Consider the following 24,577-nt stretch of genomic DNA (forward strand, 5'->3'; position numbering starts at 1 on the left):
TAAAGGAATAATAACTAAAACTGAGGGACACAGTACTGATTTGAGAACCACCAGGGGTTGAACACATGCACTGGACACTGTGCTAAGTTTTCTCATCAGCACAGTTTTATGTAATCCTCAGAACAATTTCACTTTCTCCACTTTAACTCTGAGGAAGTTGAAGCTAGAACTTGCTTAGATTCATGTAGCTTGTAAGTGTCAAACCCAGAGACTATGTCACTTTCAGCCAGTTTTGGTTGGGCTGAGGGGCTAGAAGATCTACTACTAGTTGGATCTTTCCTTTCAAAAATCAAACCCAAGCATTAAGTACCTTCCCTGGTGATACTCAGCATGGGTGTCTTTCTCTTTAGTAACTCTATTTTAAAATTCCAGTGTTTGAGAGTAATTTAAAAGACATAGGGATTTTTTTTTACATTTTACATTGTACATTTTGTACATTTTAATTGACTAGTGGATATTGAAGTTAATAGAGGAGAGCTAGGGCGTGGGTTTTAGAAAAATAATTTATACTCGACTTAGAAATTTATGGTTGTAACTGATGGTCTAAAAACTCCCCAAACTAAACAAAGTAAGTAGACCTCAGCAAAAGTAACTGGTTTGGGAGAGTCATGAAATTTACAGGGAGGTATTTTAACATTTTGGTTTCCACCTTACTGCCAAAGGACGTCAGAACTGAGTTGAGGGACTTGGATTGACCACTGGCTCTGTGACTGACCATCCACGTGAGCAAAAAAGGCCATTTCATTTCTGGCTTTAGTTTTCTCTTCCAAGGAGAAAAACTGAAAAATAGAAATACAAAGTGTCTTTTAATCAAATGCCACGTCACCCTTCTAAGGGTCTAGCATGCTTTATTAACATTTGTTAGAGAACTTGGTAATTCCTAGCAGCCTTCATCCACTCTGCGATGCATTTTTGGATTCACCCTAATTAAAAAATATGCAGCCAGAGGCGCCTGGGTGGCTCGGTGGTTAAGCGTCTGCCCTTGGCTCAGGTCATCATCCCAGAGTCCTGGGATCGAGCCCCGCATCCGGCTCCGTGTTCAGAGGGAAGTCTGCTTCTCCCTCTTCCATTCCCTTGCTTGTGTTCCCTCTCTCGCTGTCTCTCTCTCTGTCAAATAAATAAATAAAAAATCTTAAAAAAAAAAAGTGCAGCCAACTTCCGATTGCTTAGGCTAAGGCGATGGAGAAGATGAGCGGATGCATCAAGCAGTGAACGATATAAACATTTCGAATATGATATACATTTGAAAGGACCCACAACTCTCCGCTCTTCGGTTTAACTGTGTATAGACGCCTCAAGACGCAAAAGGCATCTCCTTTCCTGTAGCCCCACTGAGCTGGCACCCAGCCCGGGCGAGCTCTGCCGCTCTCTCTCCTGGCCTGCACCCGCTACGTGCTTCGCGATGCGCCCTCCATGCCCCCCTCGCCCAGAGGTCGCTTTACGGAGCTCGGTCCAGCTGCTGGCTGAGTCCCCTAGCACTCCCCGGCGCACCACGGCGGTCACGTTCCCCGGCGCACCACAGCGGTCACGTTCCCCGGGCGAGGGCTCGCGCCCTAACCGGGCGCTGGTTGGTCACGCCGCGGGGCCAGCCGCCCGGTGATTGGTCCGAGAGACTGGTTCACGTGGTCCGGGGGAGATAAGCGGCCTCTCCCGCGCAGCACCAGCAATCCGCTGGAGCTCCACCCGAACCAAGACGGCCCGGGGCCCGGTGCGAACTCGCGCAGACAACCGAGAGCCGGCTCTCACGGTCCGCCGCCGTCTCTCTGCCTAATGAGCTGCACCAGGTAGGTTCACCGCAGACTCCCCGCCCCAGAGCAGAGCGGAGCGCACAACTGCAGGGAGGTTGGGTGGCGTGGTCCTTCGGGCATCACTGCAAATGGAGACTCCGGAGGACGGCAAGCTGGCGGACTGCAGAATTGAATCTGGCCCCAGGGAAGCCTCGGATTGTGGAGATTTGCTCTGCGCTTCTTAGCCACAGCTTATTTTGGTAATTAGCATCCCAAACCAGAAACTCTTGAACGTGAGTCAGCTTTAGTTCTGATTCCCTCTTGGATTCCGACTGTTTCCTCTTGATCCGCACAAATGTCCCAAGAACTGGGGCAGCTTGTGGGAACAGCACCTTGACCTTGCCGGTTGGGTAGTTTAGCCTGGGGGGAAAACTGCAGTACGGTGTTCTGCATTCTTTCGCCCTCCTGCACCTTTCTTATCACGGTTTGCCATAGTAAACTCAGTCGTGGAGTTTAAGCAAATGATAATTTTTTAACTCTTGGCCAGGACTTAAAATTCCAGGGAAACTGCCAGATCCTTAAACTGTCTTTCTGTAAGTGCAAAAAGTAAAAATGCAAAACAAAACCACAAAACAAAAAAACCTTCCATAAAACTACTTTAAATAGCTTCTCCAGACATGACTTACTTAGCAGAAGACTTCTCTAAAAATCCTGCCTGTTAACTATTATTAGATTCACAAATATAGCTTAGCTTTCATTTGTTTGTTCTAAGTTTGTAGGCCTCCCAGAAAAATCCCAGGACTAATAAAGTAAATTCTGTGAATGTTCTTGTATTATCTGTTTTGTGTGTTGATGACCATTTATTTGCCTATGTGCTTAGAGCTACTGTGAAGTTATTGAAGACAGATTGAAAAATATCATGTACAGTATACACATACCTCCTATCTGTATGGATAGGATGGGGGAAAAATCCATAAGCTTGGGAATATGTATGGAGGGCTAAAGGTCAGGAAAAAAACCTGATGGACACTTCTGAATTTAATACTGCTGAGCATAGTTATATTTAAATTTTTAAATAGTTTTACTATCTTGCTAGTTATAAATATCCATTGCCAAACATTAGAAAATACCAAAAAAGTACAAAGATAAAAATAGATCATGAATGATCCTACTGCCCAGAGATAAGTAACTTTTTGGTGTATTTCCTATTAAGTGTTTCATAAATTCATATATACAATATATATTAAAAACAATTTTCAGTAATCAGCATTTTCCACCTAAATGTGTATTTGTCATGAATATCTTTCTATATGAAATACAGATTATGTGAAGTTTTTCTGTAAGTGCATGAACTGCTGACATGCATTTCAGTTGGTTATTTGTGAAAAATGAGGACGAACACAATAAAGTGAAAAGCTAATCCTCTGACTTCATTCTTTCCAGCTTTCTCACTCTCAAAACTGTTCCATGAGAGTTTTATTGCTATTTTTTTTTCCTTTTCAAGTGGATTACCTTTCCAGAGAAGTGTAATCAATTTAACAGGAAAATCAACAGAGCAGCCGGAGGGAGCACAGAGTCTGGAACCATGGTTCTGGAACCTGTCTGGTCATTAGAATCACCTGGGAAGCCCCTGTCCCCACCCCCCAGAGGTTCTGCCTCAGTGGCTTTAAGTCCCAGGAATTGGCATTAAAGAAAAAGAAAGAAAACCAACTCTCTAGGCCATTGTGACTAGTCAGGTTTGAGAACCACTGGCTCAGAACAGAGCAAATGGTTCTTAGAGCTGTATTAAAGATGATCACATCCAGCCCTTTTATTTCTCAGATGGGGATACTGAGACTCCCAAGTGTCTTAAGCAGTTAACCCATGGCCTTGTAGTCTGTCAAGGGCATAGCCAGACACAGGATGCAAATCTGATCGTCTAATACTGTTTTCTTTTACTACATATGAAAACACATCCCTGATGCTTACCGTGCTAGTTATAGTTAAGTCAATACAAAAATAGTACATATATATTTGGAACCTGGGGAAAGCATTCCAGGTCCAGGTGATAACCCCCTCTTCTTTTGTATTCCAGAATGATCCAGGTTTTAGATCCGAGGCCTTTGACAAGTTCAGTCATGCCAGTGGATGTGGCCATGAGGCTCTGCTTGGCTCATTCGCCACCTCTGAAGAGTTTCTTGGGCCCTTATGATGACCTCCAACGAAGAAATTTTGTGAACAAATTAAAGCCTCTGAAACCATGTCTCAATATAAAACAGGAAGCCAAATCACAGAATGAGTGGAAGCATTCACACGACCAAGCCAAGAAGCGGGTTGTGTTTGCTGACTCCAAGGGGCTCTCTCTCACCGCCATCCACATCTTCTCGGACCTCCCAGAAGAACCAGCGTGGGATCTCCAGTTTGATCTCTTGGACCTTAACGATATCTCCTCTGGCTTAAAACTCCATGAGGAGAAAAACTTGATTTTAGATTTTCCCCAGCCTTCAACTGATTACTTAAGTTTTCGGAACCACTTTCAGAAGAATTTTGTCTGTCTGGAGAACTGCTCTTTGCAAGAGCGAACAGTGACTGGAACTGTGAAAGTGAAAAACATGAGCTTTGAGAAGAAGGTTCAGATCCGTATCACTTTTGATACCTGGAAAAGCTACACTGATGTGGACTGTGTCTATATGAAAAATATGTATGGTGGCTCAGATAGTGACACCTTCTCATTTGCCATTGACTTACCCTCTGTCATTCCAACAGAGGAGAAAATTGAGTTTTGCATTTCTTACCATGCTAATGGGAAGGTCTTCTGGGACAACAACGAAGGTCAGAATTACAGAATTGTCCATGTGCAATGGAAACCTGACGGAGTACAGACACAGACAGCATCTCAGGACTGTGCATTCCACCAGGTACCCCCCAAGACTGAGTCCGAGTCATCCATCTTTGGCAGTCCAAGGCTGGCCAGTGGGCTCTTCCCAGAATGGCAGAGTTGGGGGAGAATGGAGAACTTGGCCTCTTATCGATGATTAAGTAACCTAGTGACTGGTTTTGATCTGGCATATTTCCCATGTAATTCTAGGTCTGTATTGCTCAGTATTAGGAAGTTTTTGCTACTTTCCTTCATTAGGTGTAGTTTTGAGCTTTTGAGACCTGGCTACAAAAAGATAGCCACTTGAGAATTTATTGTTGAGGTCTATACGATGATACTGCCCAATTTTGCTTTGGAGGATCAAGTAACAGCCTGGAACCATATTTTTGTAAAAAAAAAAATAGTAATAATAATACTGTTTCAAGGCCCTTTCTCCTTCCCTCTCAATTCACTAGCTTTCACTTTGGGCAAGGAAAGGTTGAGAAAGGACAATTGATGGTGATGGCAAGCTGTTTTAATGGTATGAGGAATGTCTGAAAAATGCACACAAAGGGCTCCGCAGCTCAAGTCAGAGTAGGAGTGGTCTGATACTTCGCTGTTGGTGAGAAAATGTGAGGTTACTTTGTGTTTTTAAGTTGGTTTTATAGTTCTCTCCTAAGGAAATCATTTGTGTGTGGGGGAGGGAAGATCCCATTTTATATATTCTCGTGGAGAAAACCCAAACGTTAGAGGTGTTGGGTGGTATTGGGGAAAGGTGAATTATAACTCTGGAGAATCAAGATTTAAATGAAGCCTTTCTTTTCAAACATTTATGAAAAAGCACGATTTGGGGAAAGTTTAAGCAAATCTGGCTTTGCAGTCCTCATAAGTGATCTTGTTTGTGATCAAGGCGTCATGCTCAGGGACTCACTACAAAGATTGCTCTTTGCAAGTGCCTTGATTAAGCCAGAATATTGTGTTGTTCCCAAATATCTGAAGGGTCATATGGTAACTCATGAGTGTTTGACTTTATAAGAAGGTCCACTCTGTATACTGGCATCCCTTTTGTAATACTGTTGTATCTTTGAGAGTGTTGCCAGTGTACACAACTTGCATCCTTCATATTGAAGGTGACTTATTTTTCTGCCATACTTTTTCGATGTGATGTTGGAAGTGAGGACTGACACGGATTCTCAATTCAAGAATCCAGTACCTTGCACACAGAAGCAGCAATCTATTTTGTGCCTATATTTGTCTTGTTTTAAGTCTTTCTACCAACTTCTTTGAAGTAAAAATATTTTTTTAATAGATGTGAATTGTTTGGATGTATTGTAATATAATTATTTTGGGGTGTGCATAAATCCACTCTATAAGATATTAAGAACAGGAATCCTTGAATGTTTGCTTCTATCATTGTGCACATCCTTTGAGAAGTGTTCAGAGAATGCAGTTAATTTTAACAAGTGTGATCTGCCATGCTGGAAAAGTACTATTGGAATAACTATGACAGTGTTTGAGGTTTGGCTAGCACCAACAATTTTTCTACTCTAAATATTTCACTCTCCTATAGCTATCCTTTGTGAACTTCTCACTTTAAGAATAAAAGTGTTTGATACAAGACCTGAGTATGTTTTCTTTCTCAAAGCCACAGTCAAATAAACCATCAACTGAGATTCTCCTGTTTTGTTTAAGAACTACTGAGCAAAGATAGTTTGGACCAGGAATTGGATTCACCTGAGGGTATTCACATGGTTCCAGTCTCAATAGTGAGGACACTTCCTACTGCCTGACCACTAGGGCTAGGGTCCAGGAACAGTGACTTGAGCTGCTGTGACTGTCCCTCTAATTATCCCCATGTGTACTTAATGCTCATCATGCATACTCTCTGCTGGGTCAGGGTTCTCTTGGGGGCCACTCATCAGCTTTAAAATCGGGGAGGAGATTGTGTGGGAAGAGCTGGAGTGGGCTTCTACCCCAGCACCTTCCTGAAGGGGCAAAGGTTGGAGCCGCACAGAGGGCATAAGGAGGGGGCAATGGGCACCAGTCCTGGACTGAAAGGAGAGGGTAGGCTCCCAGCAGTGAGAGGTAGCAGGTCTATGAAACTTAGCTGTAGTTCCAGTTCTCGTGTAAAATTCCAGAAAGGTGTAAAATTCCAGAAAGGGCTTCTGCATGGGTTATCTTAAACTTAAGGTGAAACAAATGACCAAACTACTGAAAAGGCCCAATTATAAAAAACAAATTTTGTATCATAAAATCCTTTTTATCAGAAGTTGTAAACTACAGGCCTGTAGGCTGTATCTGGCTACAGATGTATTTTGTTTGACACACAGTGTCTACAACCAGGATCTTAGCCTGGATAGGAAGAATTCTAGGGGTTGTTCCAGTACCTAAAGAAGTACTGCATAGCACACCCAAAATTACACCCTGTACAACCTGATCAAGATGAGTATGGCCTTGAAAATGTAAAAATTAAAGTCTTAGATTACTCCCCACCCAAATTCCTCCAGGACAAAACACCTGAAAATGCTAGATAAAATATTTTTGAATTATATTTTAATATAATAATAATATATTTTAAAAGCATTGCTGAGCTGGGAAGAAAGGAAGGATGGCCTTACAGGCCTCCTCTGCCCCCTAAATAAAAAGCAAAAGCAGGACCCCAGAGAGTAAATGTATACTGAAGCTGGCAGCTGTCCTGAAGTCACTTGCTAATCCCCTGGTGACCAACATTAGTCTTTAACATCTATGGCTGCTAAGGGGCCAGAAATGAAGGTTAGTGTCCATTAAGCTGGGAGGTGGTCACAGTGAATATCTAGCATAGCTAGGACCAAGACAGGACACAACCTCATTAAGAAAAAAATATAACCCTTCTTACAAAGAAATTCAAGTAGGAAAGATGTCTGTACCTCTGGGTAGAAGGAAAAAACAAACTCCTCTTAAAATTCATAACCACAATTTGGCCCTCACATAGATTTGCAATCTGAATTCACATTCCTTGTATTCTGAAAAACCTCAAACCAAAAATTCATTAAAATGATCCCTGGTTGCAATACCCACAGGTGCTCAGTAGAAGCAAACACAAGTACTCTCTAAAAATGTGCCTTTAACCTAAGCCCCAAAGAATTTTCATCAAACACGAATTCATAAACAAAGAAATAAAAAGACAAGTCTTTGACAAGACGCATGAAAAAAAGCTAAAAAAAAGAGAATTAAAAAATGTCATAATTATAGGTAATGCATAAATAAATATTAGGGCATTATGGACAACTTCATGCTAGTAACTCTGAAAACTTAGATAAAGTGGAGAATTTCTAGACAAATGTGTTGTATCAAAATGGTTTCAAGAAGAAACAGAAAACCTGGCTGGTTCTATAAACATTTAAGATCAGTAATATAAAATTGGTGGCTTAAAATTTACTCACAAACAAAATACCTGGTCCAGATATTTTTACAGGTGAGTTGTATCAAACATTTAAGGATCAAATATTTTTTTTCAAAAGATTTATTTATTTGAGAGAGAAAGAGAAGGAGAGAGAGTGGGGGGGGGGCAGAGGGGGAGGGGGAGGAGAGAGAACCTCCAGCAGATTCCCTGATAAGCACAGAGCCACAGGTGAGCCTCGATCTCCGCCTCGATCTCATGACCCTGAGATCATGACCCTGAGATCACGACCGGATGCTCAACTGACTGAGTCACCCAGGCACCCCTAGGATCAAATATATATATATTTTTAAAGATTTTACTATTTGAGAGAGAGAGAAAGAGCACACAAGTTGGGGAAGGGGCAGAGGGACAACCAGACTCCCCGCTGAGTGTGGAATCTGACCTGGGGCTCAATCCCAGGACCTAAGTTCATGACCTGAGCTAAAGTCAGATGCTTAACTGAGTAAGCCACCCAGGCGCCCCAGGATCAAGTATTTCTAATCTTATATAAAATATTCCAGAATATAGGGGCACCTGGGTGGCTCAGTCATTAAGCGTCTGCCTTCAGCTCAGGTCATGATCCCAGAGTCCTGGGATCAAGCCCCGCATCAGGCTCCCAGCTCGGCAGGAAGCCTGCTTCTCCCTTTCCCACTCCCCTTGCTTGTGTTCCCTCTCTCACTATGTCTCTCTCTGTCAAATAAATAAATAAAATCTTTAAAAAAATATATTCCAGAATATATAAAAAAGAGGGAATATTCCTCAACTTATTAATGAGTTAGCATGACCTTGATACTGAAACCTACTGGGGACAGTATAGTAAAGTACAGTTGTAAGCCAATCGCACTTATTAACAGATACAAAATTGACAAACAGGGCGCCTGGGTGGCTCAGTTGGTTAAGCAACTGCCTTCGGCTCAGGTCATGATCCTGGAGTCCCGGGATCGAGTCCTGCATCGGGCTCCCTGCTCAGCGAGGAGCCTGCTTCTCCCTCTGACCCTCCCCCCTCTCATGTACTCTCTCTCATTCTCGCTCTCTCAAATAAATAAATAAATCTTTAAAAAAAAAATTTACAAACAATAAATTATTAAAATGTATAAAAGATAATGTATTATGATCAAGTTGGGTTTATTCTAAGAATGAAAAATTGGTTTAATACTAGAACATCAATTACTATAACCTGACACATAAATAAAGGGAATAAAAATATACAGTCAGCCCAATAGATGTCAAAGAATGTTTATAAAATTTTACACCCTTAATGGAAAAAAAAGCCCTGAAACAAGGAATAAAGGGAAATTTGGAAAAGGGTATCTACTGAAAATAAAAACAAAACCTACAAACATCATATTATGGTTAATGTTGAAACTTCTTTTAAGATAAGTTCTTCTATCACCACCTCTCTTAAACATTGTGCTGGAAATCTGAGCCAGTGAAGTAAAGCAAGAAAGAAATAAATATACGATTGGTAGGAAATAAAGAAAATTATCATTATTTACAGATAATATGTTTACCTGCATAGAAAATCCAAAAGAATCTACTACTATTATTATTAGAATAAATATGAGAATCAGCAAGGTTGTTGGATATAAATTGTGACAGTTAGCTTACAAAATGGCCCCAGTGGTGCTGACCTTCTGAGATTCATACCCTTGTATAGTTTCCTCCCATGCTGTGCCAGAGTTGCTCTTGTGTAACCAATAGAATACAGCAGAAATTATGGCATGTTACGTCCAAGATTAGGCTATAAAAGACACTGTGGCTTTCATTTTAGTTGCTTTCTCTCTCTCTCTCTCAGATTCTCTTGCACTAGGGGAAGTCAGTTACCTTGAAGCCCTATTGGGGTTGCCCATGTGGTGAGGAGCTGAGGTCTCTTAAGAGCCTGGAAATGGATCCTCCATTCCCAGTCAAGCTTTCAGATGACTGCACTCTTGGCTGATACCTTGATTACAACCTAATGAGAAACCTTGAGCCAAAACTTCCCAGCTAAGTTGCTTCTGAATTTTTAACTTAAAGAAACTATGAGGGGCCCCTGAGTGGCTCAGTTATTAAGCATCTGCCTAAGGCTCAGGTCATGATCCCAGGGTCCTGGGATCGAGCCCCGCATTGGGCTCCCTGATCTGCAGGAAGCCTGCTTCTCCCTCTCCCACTCCCCCTGCTTGTGTTTCCTCTCTTGCCGTCTCTCTCTGTCAAATAAATAAATAAAATCTTAAAAAAAAAGAAAAGAAACTATGAGATAATAAATGTTTGTGGTTTTTTAAAAAGATTTTATTTATTTGAGAGAGAGAGCGAGAGCACAAGCAGGGGGAGGGGAGAGGGAGAAGCAGACTCCCTGCTGAGCAGGGAGCCCGACACAGGGCTTGATGTTGGGCTTCACACAGGGCTCTATTCCAGGACCCTGGATCATGACCTGAGCCGAAGGCAGATGCTTAACCAAATGAGCCACCCAGGTGCCCCTAAATGTTTGTGGTTTTAAGCCACTAAGTTCGGGGTAATTTGTTACTCAGCAATAGATGACTAATACAAGGATCAATATCCAAAAGTGAACTGAGTATCAATCTCTCTCTATATATATATGCAATAAACAGAAAAGGTAATTTTTGAAAAAAGAGAATATTTTACAATAGCAGTAATGATATAAAAAGTCTTTGGAATAAATATAACAAAAATTTAACAAGATGTTTAAGGAAAAATTATAAGTATATACTGAAAGGCAATGAAGAAACTTACAAATAAAAAACTATTCCTTATTTGTGGTTAGGAACATTTAATATCATGAAGATGTTTATTATTTTATGCAAAGCCAATCAAAACCAAGACATCAATAGTTTTTTTTTTTTTAAAGGAATTTGACAAATTGCTTCTAAAATGTGTGTGGAAGTAGAAAGAGCCCCAAGAAGAGTCAAGAATTTCCTGAAGATGGAGGTTGGGGTGGGGGGGGGACTTGCTGTAGCAAATACCAAGATGTCTTATAAAATTACAGTGACTGTTACAATGGGATATAAGTTCAGGGTTAGACAAATTTCCGATGGAACAAATTAGAGTGCCCAGAAATCAGCCCACATATAGATGAAGGCTTGGCTTGTGACCAAGCTGGGAATGGTATTAAGTGGGAAAAGCAGGGACTTTACAATAACTGACATGGGAACAAATGGTTTTCCACATGTAAAAGCATGAAACCAGGACCCTCCCACATGCTTTGCTCTAAAAGCAGTTCCAGGGGCTTGAATAACTAAAGGGAGAAAGGGAAAGCTTTTAAAACTTTTTGAAGAAAATATAGAAGGCTTTTGGGACTTTGGAATTGGAAAGGATTTCTAAGATAAAGGAACACAAACCAATAGGAGACAACTGATAAATTTAACCACATTAAAACTTTGAATTTTTTTAAAAATCAAAAGATAAGATAAAGAAAGTGAAAAAATTAGCTACAAACTGGGAGAAGCTATAATTGACAAAGGATTAGTACCCAGAATATGTAAAGAACTCTGATACTTAATAAGAAAAAAAATCTATAGAAAAATAGGCAAAAAGACTTGAATAGATATTTCATAGAAGAGGAAACATGAATGGCAATAAACATATGAAAAGATTCTCCACTTCATTAATAAACAGGGAAATGCAAATTAAAACTACAATGAGATACTATTTCATATCCATCTGAATGGCAAAAGTTAAAATGTTGGTGAGCTTGTAGACAGTGGGTCTCAAACCTTGCTGGTGAGTGTATCAATGGGTATGACCACTTGGGAGACAATTTAGCATTGCAAAGTTAAAGATGCATAGCAAGGGGCGCCTGGGTGGCTCAGCCGTTAAGCGTCTGCCTTCGGCTCAGGTCGTGATCCCAGGGTCCTGGGATCGAGCCCCACATCGGGCTGCCTGCTCGGCGGGAAGCCTGCTTCTCCCTCTCCCACTCCCCCTGCTGTGTTCCCTCTCTCGCTGTGTCTCTCTCTCTGTCAAATAAATAAATAAAATCTTTAAAAAAAAAAAAAAAAAAAGATGCATAGCAATTCCACTTCTATGTGTGTATCCTACAGAGAAACTCCAGAGGGTGTATATCAGGAGATACAGAAGTATGTTTGTAACAGTTTTATTTGTAAAAGCAAAAACTGAAACCAACACAAATGTCTACTGACAGTAGATTGGATAGATAAATCCTATTATTTCAACAGAATACAAAGCATAAGTGAAAATGAATGGCAGCTAATCCTGCCAACAGAAATGAATCTTACAAACATAAAGCTGAGCAAAAAGCAGGTTACAGAAAATACATCAGTACGATTATTTTACATAGGGTTCAAAACCCCACAAATTTCTGAATATATAGATGTTTTACAAATCTATCTAGATCTATAACTATATCTAATAAGCGAAAACAAAGGAATAATAAGTAAAATGTGGCATAGTGGTTACTTCTGGGGAGGAAGACAGAAAGAACTGGGGACGGGTTCAAAGAACATTTAAAAATAATACTAACATTTTCTTCCTTAAGCAAAATTCTTGCATATACACATATCTCACATGTAAATGATACTTTATAATAAAAAATTTAAGACAGGTTTTATTGATACCTATAGTCACAGTAGAAACTTTCCCATTCACATCCTATATAGAACTTTTCTTTTCTTTTCAATATTTTTTGGAGAGGAGGTTGGGATGATCTTTTTCCTATGTAACCCTTAAGAATAATAAATTGTTTTGGAACATCTGGGTTTTGAAACCATTGTACTGCCAGCCTTAAGGATGTGATTTGAATTCATCACAATGGACCATTTTTATGTTTTTCCTAACCTTTCAAGGTGCCAGATTGCACGAAGTTGAGTAGAAGTTTCCTTTGTGTTCTCATTGCCGCTGCAGAAATAAAAATAGAAGCTATAGCCTGGGGCACCTGGGTGGCTCAGCTGGTTAGGCACCTGACTCTTGATTTCAGCTCAGGTCATGATCTTGGGGTCGTGAGACTGAGCCCTGCATTCGGGCTCTGCACTGAGCGTGGGGCCTGCTTGAGATCCTCTCTCTCCCTCTGCCCTTCCCCCTCCCCCTTAAAAAAAAAAAACCAAACAGGATCTATATCCTTAGGTATTTCTATTCAGGACCAGCTATTCTCTAGCTCCTTGGTGCTTACACCTGGGTTTCTAGATGACAGAAAGGGCAATTCTATCTAACATGGCAACTACCCTCCATTAACATTCTCAATGGAGTAAAAGACCCTTGCTGGTCCTAATACCTATAACTACACACCATCCTGCCTTTCTGAATCTGAGCACAGTCTTTCAGCCCTTATTTATCTACACTAAGGGTGGCTCAAATTTGGGTAGAGAGAGGCACCCTCCCATCTTGGGATCAGTTCCAACTGCTTTCCATCTACTTTCACTGTGCTTGGAAACAATGATCAGTACACACCTGTGCCCAAAACTTGCCATTATAGCAACAAAAGATATAGATGCTACATATCACAAAAGGATATAGTCATAAAGACAGCCAGTGGGGGGGGGGCTCCTGGATATTTGCTGGTTCAGGTTCAGGTAGTCTCTCTGCCCCACTCACGTTCTGTTAAAGGTATTAATAGCTCATGACAGGCATGGATCTACTGAGTCACAGGAGCTGGTGAATCACATGCTGATAACTAGTCCTCCAGCAAATATTTTATCCCAATCATTTACAATGCTCACCAGATTCACAGTAACTAAAAATGACTATAACCAGAGACACACACAGATTCAAATGTCCAGTAATGTACACTGTTGGGTGATGCAACTTTCAAAATTAATCTTTGGATATATCCTAGTTAATAGTCTATAAATTACTTGTTCATATATCCATTTCTGGATTTATGATACACTCCCTTCCTTGTGGAAGCTGACACTCCAGCTCTGACTGTTTAGGTCATGTGGAATCAAACCTAACATCTAGCCAGAATCTTGATTTAGTTGCTATTAAAGTCCTTGGCTGGAAACTTTAAAAAATCAAAACAAACCCTCAAAGCAGACACCCTGGTAGTAAACAACATATAATATATGTGTGTATTTACACTATTTTCATGATAACTGTCGTCATAAAGTTGTTTTTGGATCTTAGAGCTTTATGTTGGAAGTATTTACTTGAAATGCCATTTGATCTGTCATGCTTTTAAGGCTGCTGCAGGTGGATGCAGCCACTGGATGCCTGTGACTTAAGATATGATGGAAAGTAGATTCTCTTTTTTTTTTTCAAGATTTTTATTTATTTATTTGCGAGAGAGACAAAGATAACTACAGAGAGCACAAGTGAGAGGAGCAAGCACAAGCGGGGAGGAGAGGGAGAAGCAGGCTCCCCGCTGAGCAGGGAGCCTGATGCAGTGCTCAATCCCTGGGATCATGACCTGAGCTGAAGGCAGGTGCTTAACCGACTGAGCCACCCAGGCACCCCGATGGTAGATTCTCTTATTTCTCAAAGGTGGAGACTGCCCTGAAATGTTCTTTTTGTTTTTCCAATTTCCAAAGTCTGATTTCTCATCAAAAACAGGTTTTGTTTTTACTTTTATATATATATCTACTTTAATATATGTTAATATGTTTAATATCATATTTAATATTTAATATATATTTAAAATTAATAGCATACTAAAATAAAAATTATATTTAGTATTAATATTAAATTTAATATACTTTATATTATATATATAAATTTCATTAAATTTTAGCTAAGGGAGCTCAGACAGATAAACTGGGTATTGGGGAAGGTGGAGAGGGCAGAGTAGAAGATCATGCCACTGTTTTAGCTTGGGACATGGGAAAATGACGTCCCACCACCTGAAGCCCATACATCTATCTCCTTCCAGACTGTGTTCATGGTACCCCTGGACCCCTGCTCCCCAACTAAGCCCACCTCCAGGGCCTGTGCCTGCCTCTGCTCTGAGTGTGTCCTCCTGAGGGTAGGCTGCACCAGCAGTGACTGCACCCTTGGTCCTGAGAGGTAGCTATCTGGAGAACGGGGTGGGAGAGTTCACCTGTCCACTGCGTAAGAGTGAGGGGGTGCAGGATGAAGTCAGGGTGGGAGACAGAAGGGGACTGGCCAGGCTGGGCCTCCCTTGGCATTCTTGCGCTGGGCCCCGTGAATCTTGGAAGGCTTCCTCTTTCACATCTCAGCCATTTAGTTCCTTGAGGACTGTCAGCATCCTTCTGCTGATCTTTATTCACTGCTCTTTTTGTGCATGCCAGCTGCAGAGAGAATTCTCAGCTGGTGTGCTCCGGGCCACGGCAAATCCAGCCATGTCTTTCTCACCTGTTTTTGCTCCCACACCCTTCCTCACCCTGGTTCCTGGTCTAGCTGCCCTCCAATTTGTCTCTTAGAAGGTGGTGGCAGGGGCAGTGTGCTGTCAGTTACAGGGGACCATAGGGGGCAATGGGTCAAGGCCAATCTCTGTAGAGTTTTACAGGTTTGCCTTGGGTGAGGAGCAGGGACCCTGTTCTGGGTGGTATTGCAGAGAAAGTGAAGAGCTTTGGTCTCTGAGTCCTTTGTAGACAAGCAATGCAACCTGGAGAAGCCAGGAAATGGTGGCATTCCTGACTGTGCTGTCAGAGCTGCTGTGATAGGGACAGAGGCACTTGGAGGACCTCCACTCCCAGGAGTTACAACCTCTGGTCTCAAGAAAATTAGCATCTTATAACTGTATTTACACATTGTATTAAAATGTCCAAGGCACATTTTCTAGATCTATTATGTAATGTGACACAAGTACAATCTGCCTAAATTGGACTTGGAAGAAATTTTATCATCAGGAGGATAATGTAACTAATTCCATTGTTCCTTTTGCCTTCCCTTTGCTCTTTGGCTGATGTCCCCCTCATCCTTCATGTCAAAGCTTTAGTGTCACCTCCTCAGAGTGGTCTTCTCTGACTACCCAATCTCAAATAGGTAGTCCCAGATACTCTCCTTTATTCACTATGTCATCAAATGTTGTTGAGTGCCTATGAAGTGCCTGGATTCCTCAATCCATGTCCTCATGGAACTAAGATTTACTGAGCATTTATTAATGTACCAGCTACCATGTTAAGTGTGTTACTTACATTTTCTTATCTAATTTTATGAGGTGGGTACTATTATCATCACCATTTTACATGTAAGAAAGCTGAGGCACAGAGAGGTTAAGTAACCTACCCAAGGGCACACAGTAAGGGGCAGAGCTGGGATTTGAACCCAAGAAGTTTGATTCCAGTGCCTCTCCTCTCATAGTACCCCACTCTTTTCTTTCATCATATGTCTTGAATTACAGTTTTATCTGAAATAGGATGTTGAGTGAGACCTTTTCTGTTGTCTTGGAATGGCTGCCAAGGCCCAAAGGTGACATGACAGGTGCTAAGCATGCCACGTTTCTAAGAGAGCTCCCACAATTGAATTGGCAGAACCAGCCCTAATACCTCACCCCTGCCCCTAGCCCATGGAGCAGGCTGAGCTGGAGAACGGGGTAGGGTTTGCTCCTCAGAATCAACTTGGGAGAGGAGCAGAGCTCTTGGCGAGAGAAAGGGGTACATCCTCCCTCCTCTAAGCTAAGAACCTGAGGTGTGCTTTGGGAATGACTAGTGTCATATTTCCTGGCTGGACATCTGCTTGGGCAGCAGTACTACTGTCTGCACTCTATTTTTGTCCCAGGGGGAAAACTTTGAAGAGAGAAGGCAGGGCTAAAAGAAAGGATGGCAATGGGGCAGGGTCTCTCCCAGGGCTTGGCATGGCAAGGAGCTTGAAATTTCCATGGGTCCAAAGGACACTGAGGAAGGTACTGGCCCCACCCAAGATGGCCACCCTCTGGATGAGGGGGTCTCCAGCAACAAGGATCTGTGAGGTGGGCTATAGGTGGCAAGAGCTAGAGGATGGGGAGAAAGAGCTCAAGGACCCCTCAGCAGCAAAGTCCTCTGGGAGGGCAGAGGGCTTTGGATCAGATACGAGATGAGAGTTTAAATTGGCCTAGACTAAATTTCAATAACTGAAAGTGATAGGAGGTAATGGAATCTGAGATATTTGAAGGGGAGCAAATAGGAAGGGAGATAATTTGACACAGCACAGTTGAGAACAGTGTTTGGAAAAAATTAAAACTATGTCATGTTTACTCTGTTGATTTGGAACTTCTTGGTGAACTGGTATATGTATTTAATTGTGTGTTCCTTTATGGACCTTCTCTCCTAAATAGACTGTAAACTCTATGAAGGCCGGACCTGTCTAATTTACTGCTCTGTCCATAATACCTAGTACAGAGTCTAACAAAATGAACATTCGTTGAAGTGAAAAGTAAAGATGTCCCTGCAGGCCCACGTGGGCAAGTTTAATTGGATATTAATCTTGGCATTCCAGATGTCTGACTAGACTTCTCAGTACATGCTCCTGAAGTGGGGATGCCGAAGCCCTCTTAGTAAGAGGACCACCAGGAAGGGGTTGAGAACGTGTGTTACAGTCATACAGGCTTGGGTTCAAAACTCAGTATCCATGCTCTCCACTTAGGATTGCAGTCATATAACAGAACATCAGAGCTTGGGCAGGAGCACTTCCCTTATTTACAAAATGCCTCCATCATATCGATAACTCAGGATTGTTGTGGAACTTAAATGGGATCATATATGTAAGGCACGTAGCACAGAAGCTCTGATCATCATAGGGATGCAAAAATAAATGTTTTAAGAAAAATGTGGCATGAACCGTAGGTGATTTATTTATTTATTTATTTATTTATTTATTTATTTATTTGAGCAGCAGGACCTGAAGCTTAGTTTCAAGGCTAAGAACTTTGAGAGTGTGGGTGTGGGGTGCCCACGATTCTGTGTAGGGGACTGGTGAGGAGGAGCTTACAAGATCCTTAGGGTTGGGAGGTAGGAATCAGGTGAAGAAGATGATGTGTTGGAAAAGGCTTTGCAGCCATGAAGTGAGGAACAGTGTGAGGATTTATACGCTTAACAGCCAGAACACTGCACGAGTTAACAGTGGGCCACCGGCAGGCTCAAGTCTTAATTGTTTATTTATAGAAATGCCTTAGGGAGTTAGAGAAGGGGAGGGAAAGTGAAGAACGTGTTTCTGTGCAGGAGTGTGTGTGTGTGTATGACAGACGGATTGACAGATACAGCAGAGGGGGCTGGGGGCAGAAATTTCCAGGTTCCGTTTTCCCCCGGACTTCCATTTAACACACACACCCTGCCTTCTCCCTCCTCCCCTTCTCTCCCCTTATCTCCCAGCTGTCTTAGTACCATCTCCTCTGGTTGGTCCTGTCTGGACACCTTGTCTGACCTTGAACTATCACTCAATCCTTCCGGGTATTGCCTCAGCCAAGGAGTCCTGGCAGAGGCCACAGTGAAAATTCAGTATGAAAGCTGGGCTTGTTCTCTTCAAAGGGGGAATCAGGCTAATAAGAAAGGATGAGAAAGTTCCCCCACCCCACCTCCACTCCCTCCAAGTCCTCTCTTGGAAACTACCCTTCCTCTTCCGGGAATGACCTCTGTCCTGAATGAAATGAGAGAAACAGAACATCAAGACTTGTTTCCTTTTCAAATGAAAAGACTGACCGTACGGAAGCGCATTTTAAATGCTGTCTGGCAAGTGTGGTGGTTGGGGGAGGGGAGGAGGCCAACTTGCCCTTTCTTTGCTAGTTATCTGGGAACCTAGCCCACCCACACTTTCTCCATAAAACTGGAAAGGGAATGTATCATTGTGGGAGAGATACTGCAGTTTCTCCAAATAGAAACCTAGCTCTTCTTAGGGTCTTCTTCATTTACAAGGTCAGCTGTGTTCTTTGAACATGTTAGAATTTAGAGGGATGGAAATTGGGCAGGAGCCACCAGAGAGGTTTCGGGTAAGACCTCTGCTCTACTCCAGGGCCTATGCCAAGGACAGTTGGAAAAGAAAAGGAAGGCTTAAAACTTTGGGAGCTCTAAGGAGCTGGATGGAAGGAGCAACCATGGAGGAGCAGAGTAGTTGGCAATGGCTTCTTGAGAGAGACCCAGATGGGTGGATTTGGACAGACAGAGGAAAAGAGATGGTGTTCTGGAAGGGCACAAGACCAAGGGCAAAGGCAGGAAGTGGCAATGACTATAGTGTGGTAGGAAAGCAAAGAGATAAATGTGCCTGGTTATAAGGCTAGGGGCTGCAGTAAGGTAAGGTTCAAGTGAATGATTGGGATTGAAGAAAGTAGACTTTCTTTCTTTTTTTCTCTAGCTCATAGGGAGACAGATCAAAGTTTGTCTTTACCTAGAAGCAATGCAATGAGAACAGGGGGTTAGGAAGTCTGACCAGGATGGCTCAGGGAGAGAGAGATAAGAAACAGAAATTCAGAGGGGGTGGTCACATCAGGTGAGGAGAGACAAAAACCTAGGCTGGGCTAGGCAGTGGGCCTGACTGGATGAGAGGGGAGCAAGGCGCTCCAGCTCCTCTGAGTGAGCTGCTCTTGGGGCCTGAGTGCAGAATGAGAGGAGGTTCTTGGCTGGGTCAGCTTAGCCACAGTTGCCCAGTTAAGGAAAAATGGCTTTCACAAACATGAATGACTCATACTATAGTGCTGGGTGCACAGATGCTCTTGATGCCTCCTACTCAAGGAAAAGTACAACATCTGTGGCTATTGGTTTCTAGTTGTTTGGTTTGTAGTTGGCCGTGATGGCCAAGAATTGAAGGTCAGTGGGCATGCTTTTTATTTGGCTTACTGAGTGAGCTTTTGGTTCTTCGTGGGAAATCCAACGCTCAGAATTTCAATTGCTAACTCTTATTAGACAGAAGTCATGTATATATCAACCTGTTTTTAAGAGCCTATAATTGAACAATGAAGCTATCTGGACAGTCAAAATGGTTAATGAAGAACTTGACTAAAGTTTATCTATTATAAAGAGGTATCTTCCTTAAGGTCTTCCTAACTCAGAGCCTATTTACTATTCCTTTGCACACAATTCTAATTAAATCACCTTCTTGTTTCCTAGCCCACAGAGCAGTCAAGGGTTAGAAAGGGTTTGTGTGTGTCAAAAGAGATATGTGTGTTTGTGTATGTGTATGTGTGTGTGTGAGGAGGGTGGCAGTGGTGGTAGTCACACTGGCAACAGTGAAATGAGTGGTTAATAATAAGACAGGAAAGGTATGGGGAATAACATAACAATAAAAAATTAAAAAAAAAAAAAAGAAATGCACTTGCAAGGAGATCTGAGAGCTATGCTAAAAAAAAAAAAAAAAAAAAAAGACAGGAAGGGACAACATAAAACAGTTTAAAAAACTGAAGAGGCATAGCAGCCCAGGACTACTGAGTGTCCAAAAACCTGCATAATCCATGAGAGCATTTCCGCATGGTATAATCACTGAGTTTCACAATGATAATTGTGAATTATTTTTTTTAAGATTTTATTTATTTATTTATTTGAGAGAGAGAGAGAAACAGCATGAGAAGGCAGAGGGCTAGAGGGAGAAGCAGGCTCCCCGCTGAGCCGGGAGCCCGATGTGGGACTCGATCCCAGGACTCCGGGATCATGACCTGAGCCGAAGGCAGTCGCTTAACCAACTGAGCCACCCAGGCACCCGATAATTGTGAATTATTAAGAGAAGAGTAAGTTCTATTCCACGTATTCTGTTTAAGGAGACTGGGAAGGACATCACACTTTTCAGAAAGACTTCCTTTTTTATGAGGGGTAATAAATTCAAATGCCTCCAAGAGCCAATGGGTAATGTAAATTAGTGAAATGGACCAAGTGTACCCAGTTGAAGGTGTGGTCCATCCAAAGACATGGAAATTCAATAAAAAACAAACTACTGTTGGTGCCAATGAAAACACATATGCCAGCTGAGTGAGCCAGGAGGCTGTCCGGGTGAGACTCCTCTGCGGAGCGGTTAAATTTCACTTTTAGTGCTCATAGGGTTTTGGAAAGTCCTGAACGAGGAAGAATTTGCTTACCAGATGCAGGTAAATGAGTGGCTGGTTTACGTATACGTCAAATGCTTTTGTACTTTCCCCTAAATTCAGGTGGCATGTCTAATGACGGTGACAAAATTAAGTTTGCTTCTGGAGTAAGGGTGGCAGACTACAACAGGCTGCAACTGCCTTTGAGAATTTTTCCTTTATGTAATTAATGAGATGTTTATAAGCTTTAAGAAATATAAAACTGGCTGAATTCTTTATAAGAATCCTTGAAGAATTGTAGATCATTCAGGAACAATGAGATCCAAAAGACCGAGACCAAAGTGAAACTTGATGATGAAGACAGAGACCACTGGAGAAAAAAAATGATTGAAAACAAGAAGATGAATATATTGTCAGATGATTCAATGAGAAGTACAGGATATGAATAATCAACTGGTAGGACGCCAGGTGGAAGAGCATGCTATGGGAGGTTCCAACTGCAGCCCCGTATACAGCCCTGGAGCAGCACCTGGCACCGTTTCCGTTGAATAAATGCTTCTCACCCCGTCTGTGCAAAGATATCTTTTAGCCTCAAAAGAAGATAGATCCTTATACCTTTTGCCTTTTTAATGACCATTAGTGCATCACAGGGATGGACTTTTGATAGAATTTGCTTATATTTCCCCAAAACTGTTCTGTCACTAATTATATGTAAGAATCAAGAATTCGCTCATTTGGACTTACTGTATTGTATCTGAACATGAATTGCTTTTATAATAAAGCAATATGTGAATAAATACATTAATATATGAATAAATAAAATATGCTCATATTTTCTTAAGTACTAAAAGCTGCTAAAAAAAGTATGTTATGCCATATGTAATTATTTTGTTCCTCTTAAGTGGAAATTATTTTCTGTTTCTGTTTTTAAAAAATTGCCTATGGGTAAGAGTAATGACATTGTTCTTGCTTTCCCTATACCCCTTTCCCCAACCCCAAGGAATATGAGATTATAATATATTAGACACCTAGAAGTGCTAGCAGACAATGCAAGGAAGGAAGTCCAAAGGTGAAAATGTATAGAAGTGTATTTCAACCTGTTTGCATGCTAGAATCACCCCAGGGGCTTTACAAATATAGATGCCCAGGCCTTTCTACAGAGATTCTATTTTTATTTTTTTTTGAAGATTTTTTATTTATTTACTTGAGAGAGAAAGAGAGAACACGAGCGGGAGAAGAGCAGAGGGAGAGGGAGACACGGGGCTCTATCCGGGGTCTCTGGGATCATGTCCTGAGCTGAAGGCAGATGCTTAACTGACTGAGCCACCCCCGTGCCCCTCTAATACAGATTCTAAATCAATTGGGTTGAGGCCCAGGCACCAGCATTTTTAAAGCTTTCCAAATGATTCTCATGGCCAGTCAATCCCAATTAGGATTGGGAATTACTGGTCTACAGGAACAAGGGAAGGGCTTTTTAAGATGCCCCAAAGGTGAGTGACTAAAGTGTAAGAAAGATCCAGAGTATTAAGGGAACCATTGTTTGCTTTCCCAGGAAGGTGGGGCCTAGAAAAGAGGCAGTTTCTACTCTCCCAGTTTCTATTGCCTTTATTCTACTTCCCAGGGAGAACAAAAGCCCAAGCATGCTGGATATAATCACCAGAAGTAGCTGGAAAGTACAAGTGGAGAATGGAGGCAGCATGGGACAGAATTTATTTATAACCTGCAATGAAGGAGAGAGGGACCCCGAAGTACTAGGCTGAACTCTGACATGCTTCATTTGGCTTATTAGGGATCCACGTAGTGACTTCAGCTGCATCTAATCTGGTATAACTGTGCACTATAATTAATCTTATCATATCTATTATTCTAAGTCACCTCTAAATCTTTTTGTAATGAGTAAGATTTGAATAAACTCAATTAAAAAAACCTGCATATGGTGGGCGCCTGGGTGGCTCAGTTGGTTAAGCAACTGCCTTCGGCTCAGGTCATGATCCTGGAGTCCCGGGATCGAGTCCCGCATCGGGCTCCTTGCTCGGCAGGGAGTCTGCTTCTCCCTCTGACCCTCCTCCCTCTCATGCTCTCTGTCTCTCATTCTCTCTCTCAAATAAATAAATAAAATCTTAAAAAAAAAAAATAAATAAATAAAAAAACCTGCATATGGTTTGTATTTGAGGATTTCTTCATGTTAGAGTAGATACAGCATCCAAACTGGGGACTATGCTGTGGGGAGAGGCCAAACCGAGAGAGCTGCTGGAGAGGAGTGAAAAGGGGAAGACCAAGGACTTGGGAAGAGAAAACTTGGATCTCTTAGGTTCAAGAGGAGGCATTCACTGACCACAAATAAATGCTGCAGACCCACTGACTGATGAAACTGAACAGGAGTTCGCCAACCATCTGACTAAACCATCTCAATTTATAGGGGAGGAAAGTAAAAAGAGGGAGATTAAGAGACAGTGCAAGGCAAACAGAGCTGGGTTCCTGACCCCAAGTCTATCTGTGGTGAAGCTGAAAAGCTACCTAGGTGCTTTCCTTGTGGCCATTCATACTTCAGTGAGAATTACTTTCAACCAAAGACTCAGTTGCTTGTCTCTCAAGTCTGTTTGGTTAAATGAAAGAATGGAATCTTGCGGGGGCGGGGGGGGGGGTAAAGAAGGAGGGTAGGTCAATAGGAAGAAGTAATAGGTATACCACGATCTTTGTGTAGGCAAACTTTTGTGACTTGCCCAGAAGAGCTTCGGATATTCAGAAAACTTCAGAGGGCAATGGCCACCTACAGTATGTTCATGAGGCATTTATCTCAGAACGTGGCCTGCAATAATCAACATCTGGCTAGAACTTGTCTAGCAGAGAAAAGTTGACCTTTCTGTTTTCCTTAATGCATGAGGCTAGAAAGCAGAAGACTGAGCAGAGGCATAAACAAATCATTTCTCTTTAGAGGTCTCAGTAGGGAGATTGACGATCAGCGTTGAAGAAATTCTTCCTCTAGTTTCCTAAAATTTCTGCCTTCTTATGAACTAGCAAGCAAAACTCAAATGTCTCAAAGGGCAACTATAAACATGATCACTCCTTTGTCCAGAGAAGACCTTCATTTTGAAATAAATTATTTCAATCTACATGATTGTGCTGGGCTCTGGGATATCTTTGCTTCAAATTATATTTGCTTTGGGTAAGCCAGAATTATAGGAAAATTAAATGTTTCTTAGCAGATTCTTTGCTGTGTTTGGAAAGTAAAAGAAACCTCTGCCAGTAGAGCTCACAACTATATTTATGATTTGTTTTCACTGTCACTGGTCCCAAAAGTTGGGCTACCTATTGGTTTTCAAGTGAGTTTATTTTCACAAAATCAATATGTGTGTGATAGGGTCTGATAAGGCCTTCCTCCAACATTCTGAAGTCTGACTTGCTTTTAGAAATCCTTGGCCCTAAATCAAAGTTGGAGACATATTTATATTTGGGGGTAAAAAAAGAACAACTGAGACTTGGTAAACAAGCAAATGAATATGGAACTGGATCCTAAGGAGAGGAACTGCAGCTTTGATAAATGGCAACCTGATTTTGAAAAGAGATGCCTTTATTTAAACACCATCATAGCCAAGTGGCCCGGGATGAAGGCTTTGCAATAGTTCTCCCAGCAGACCATACAAAGTAAGGCTCTGAATTGCAATGAATCCTTTCATTTACCCCTAAATTAATCCCTTATCAAAACAATGCTGGCCTCTGAAAGAAGGTTTTCATATTGAAAAGAGAATTTGCTTATAAGAACTTGTTGA

General features: G+C 41.8%; 1 protein-coding gene and 1 pseudogene across 3 annotated transcripts in view; one reads left to right on the forward strand and one right to left on the reverse strand.

Moving 5' to 3' along the window:
• The window catches only part of LOC144382555 (cytochrome c oxidase subunit 4 isoform 1, mitochondrial pseudogene), a 117,779-nt pseudogene that overhangs the window by 61,969 nt on the left and 31,233 nt on the right, over positions 1–24,577 (reverse strand). The window lies entirely within an intron of this gene.
• PPP1R3C (protein phosphatase 1 regulatory subunit 3C) lies at positions 1,640–6,181 on the forward strand. 2 transcript variants are annotated; one of them, XM_036092765.2, is made up of 2 exons: positions 1,640–1,784; positions 3,802–6,181. In XM_036092765.2, exons 1-2 carry the CDS (start codon positions 1,771–1,773, stop codon positions 4,739–4,741), a joined length of 954 nt encoding a protein of 317 aa, XP_035948658.1. In that variant the 5' UTR covers positions 1,640–1,770; the 3' UTR covers positions 4,742–6,181. The 2 variants fall into 2 exon arrangements, with proteins under 2 accessions (XP_035948658.1, XP_035948659.1); XM_036092766.2 differs by lacking the exon at positions 1,640–1,784 and adding an exon at positions 1,792–1,987.

This window comes from Halichoerus grypus, chromosome 7 (genome assembly GCF_964656455.1).
Source record: "Halichoerus grypus chromosome 7, mHalGry1.hap1.1, whole genome shotgun sequence".
In the NCBI taxonomy this organism is placed as follows: domain Eukaryota; kingdom Metazoa; phylum Chordata; class Mammalia; order Carnivora; family Phocidae; genus Halichoerus; species Halichoerus grypus.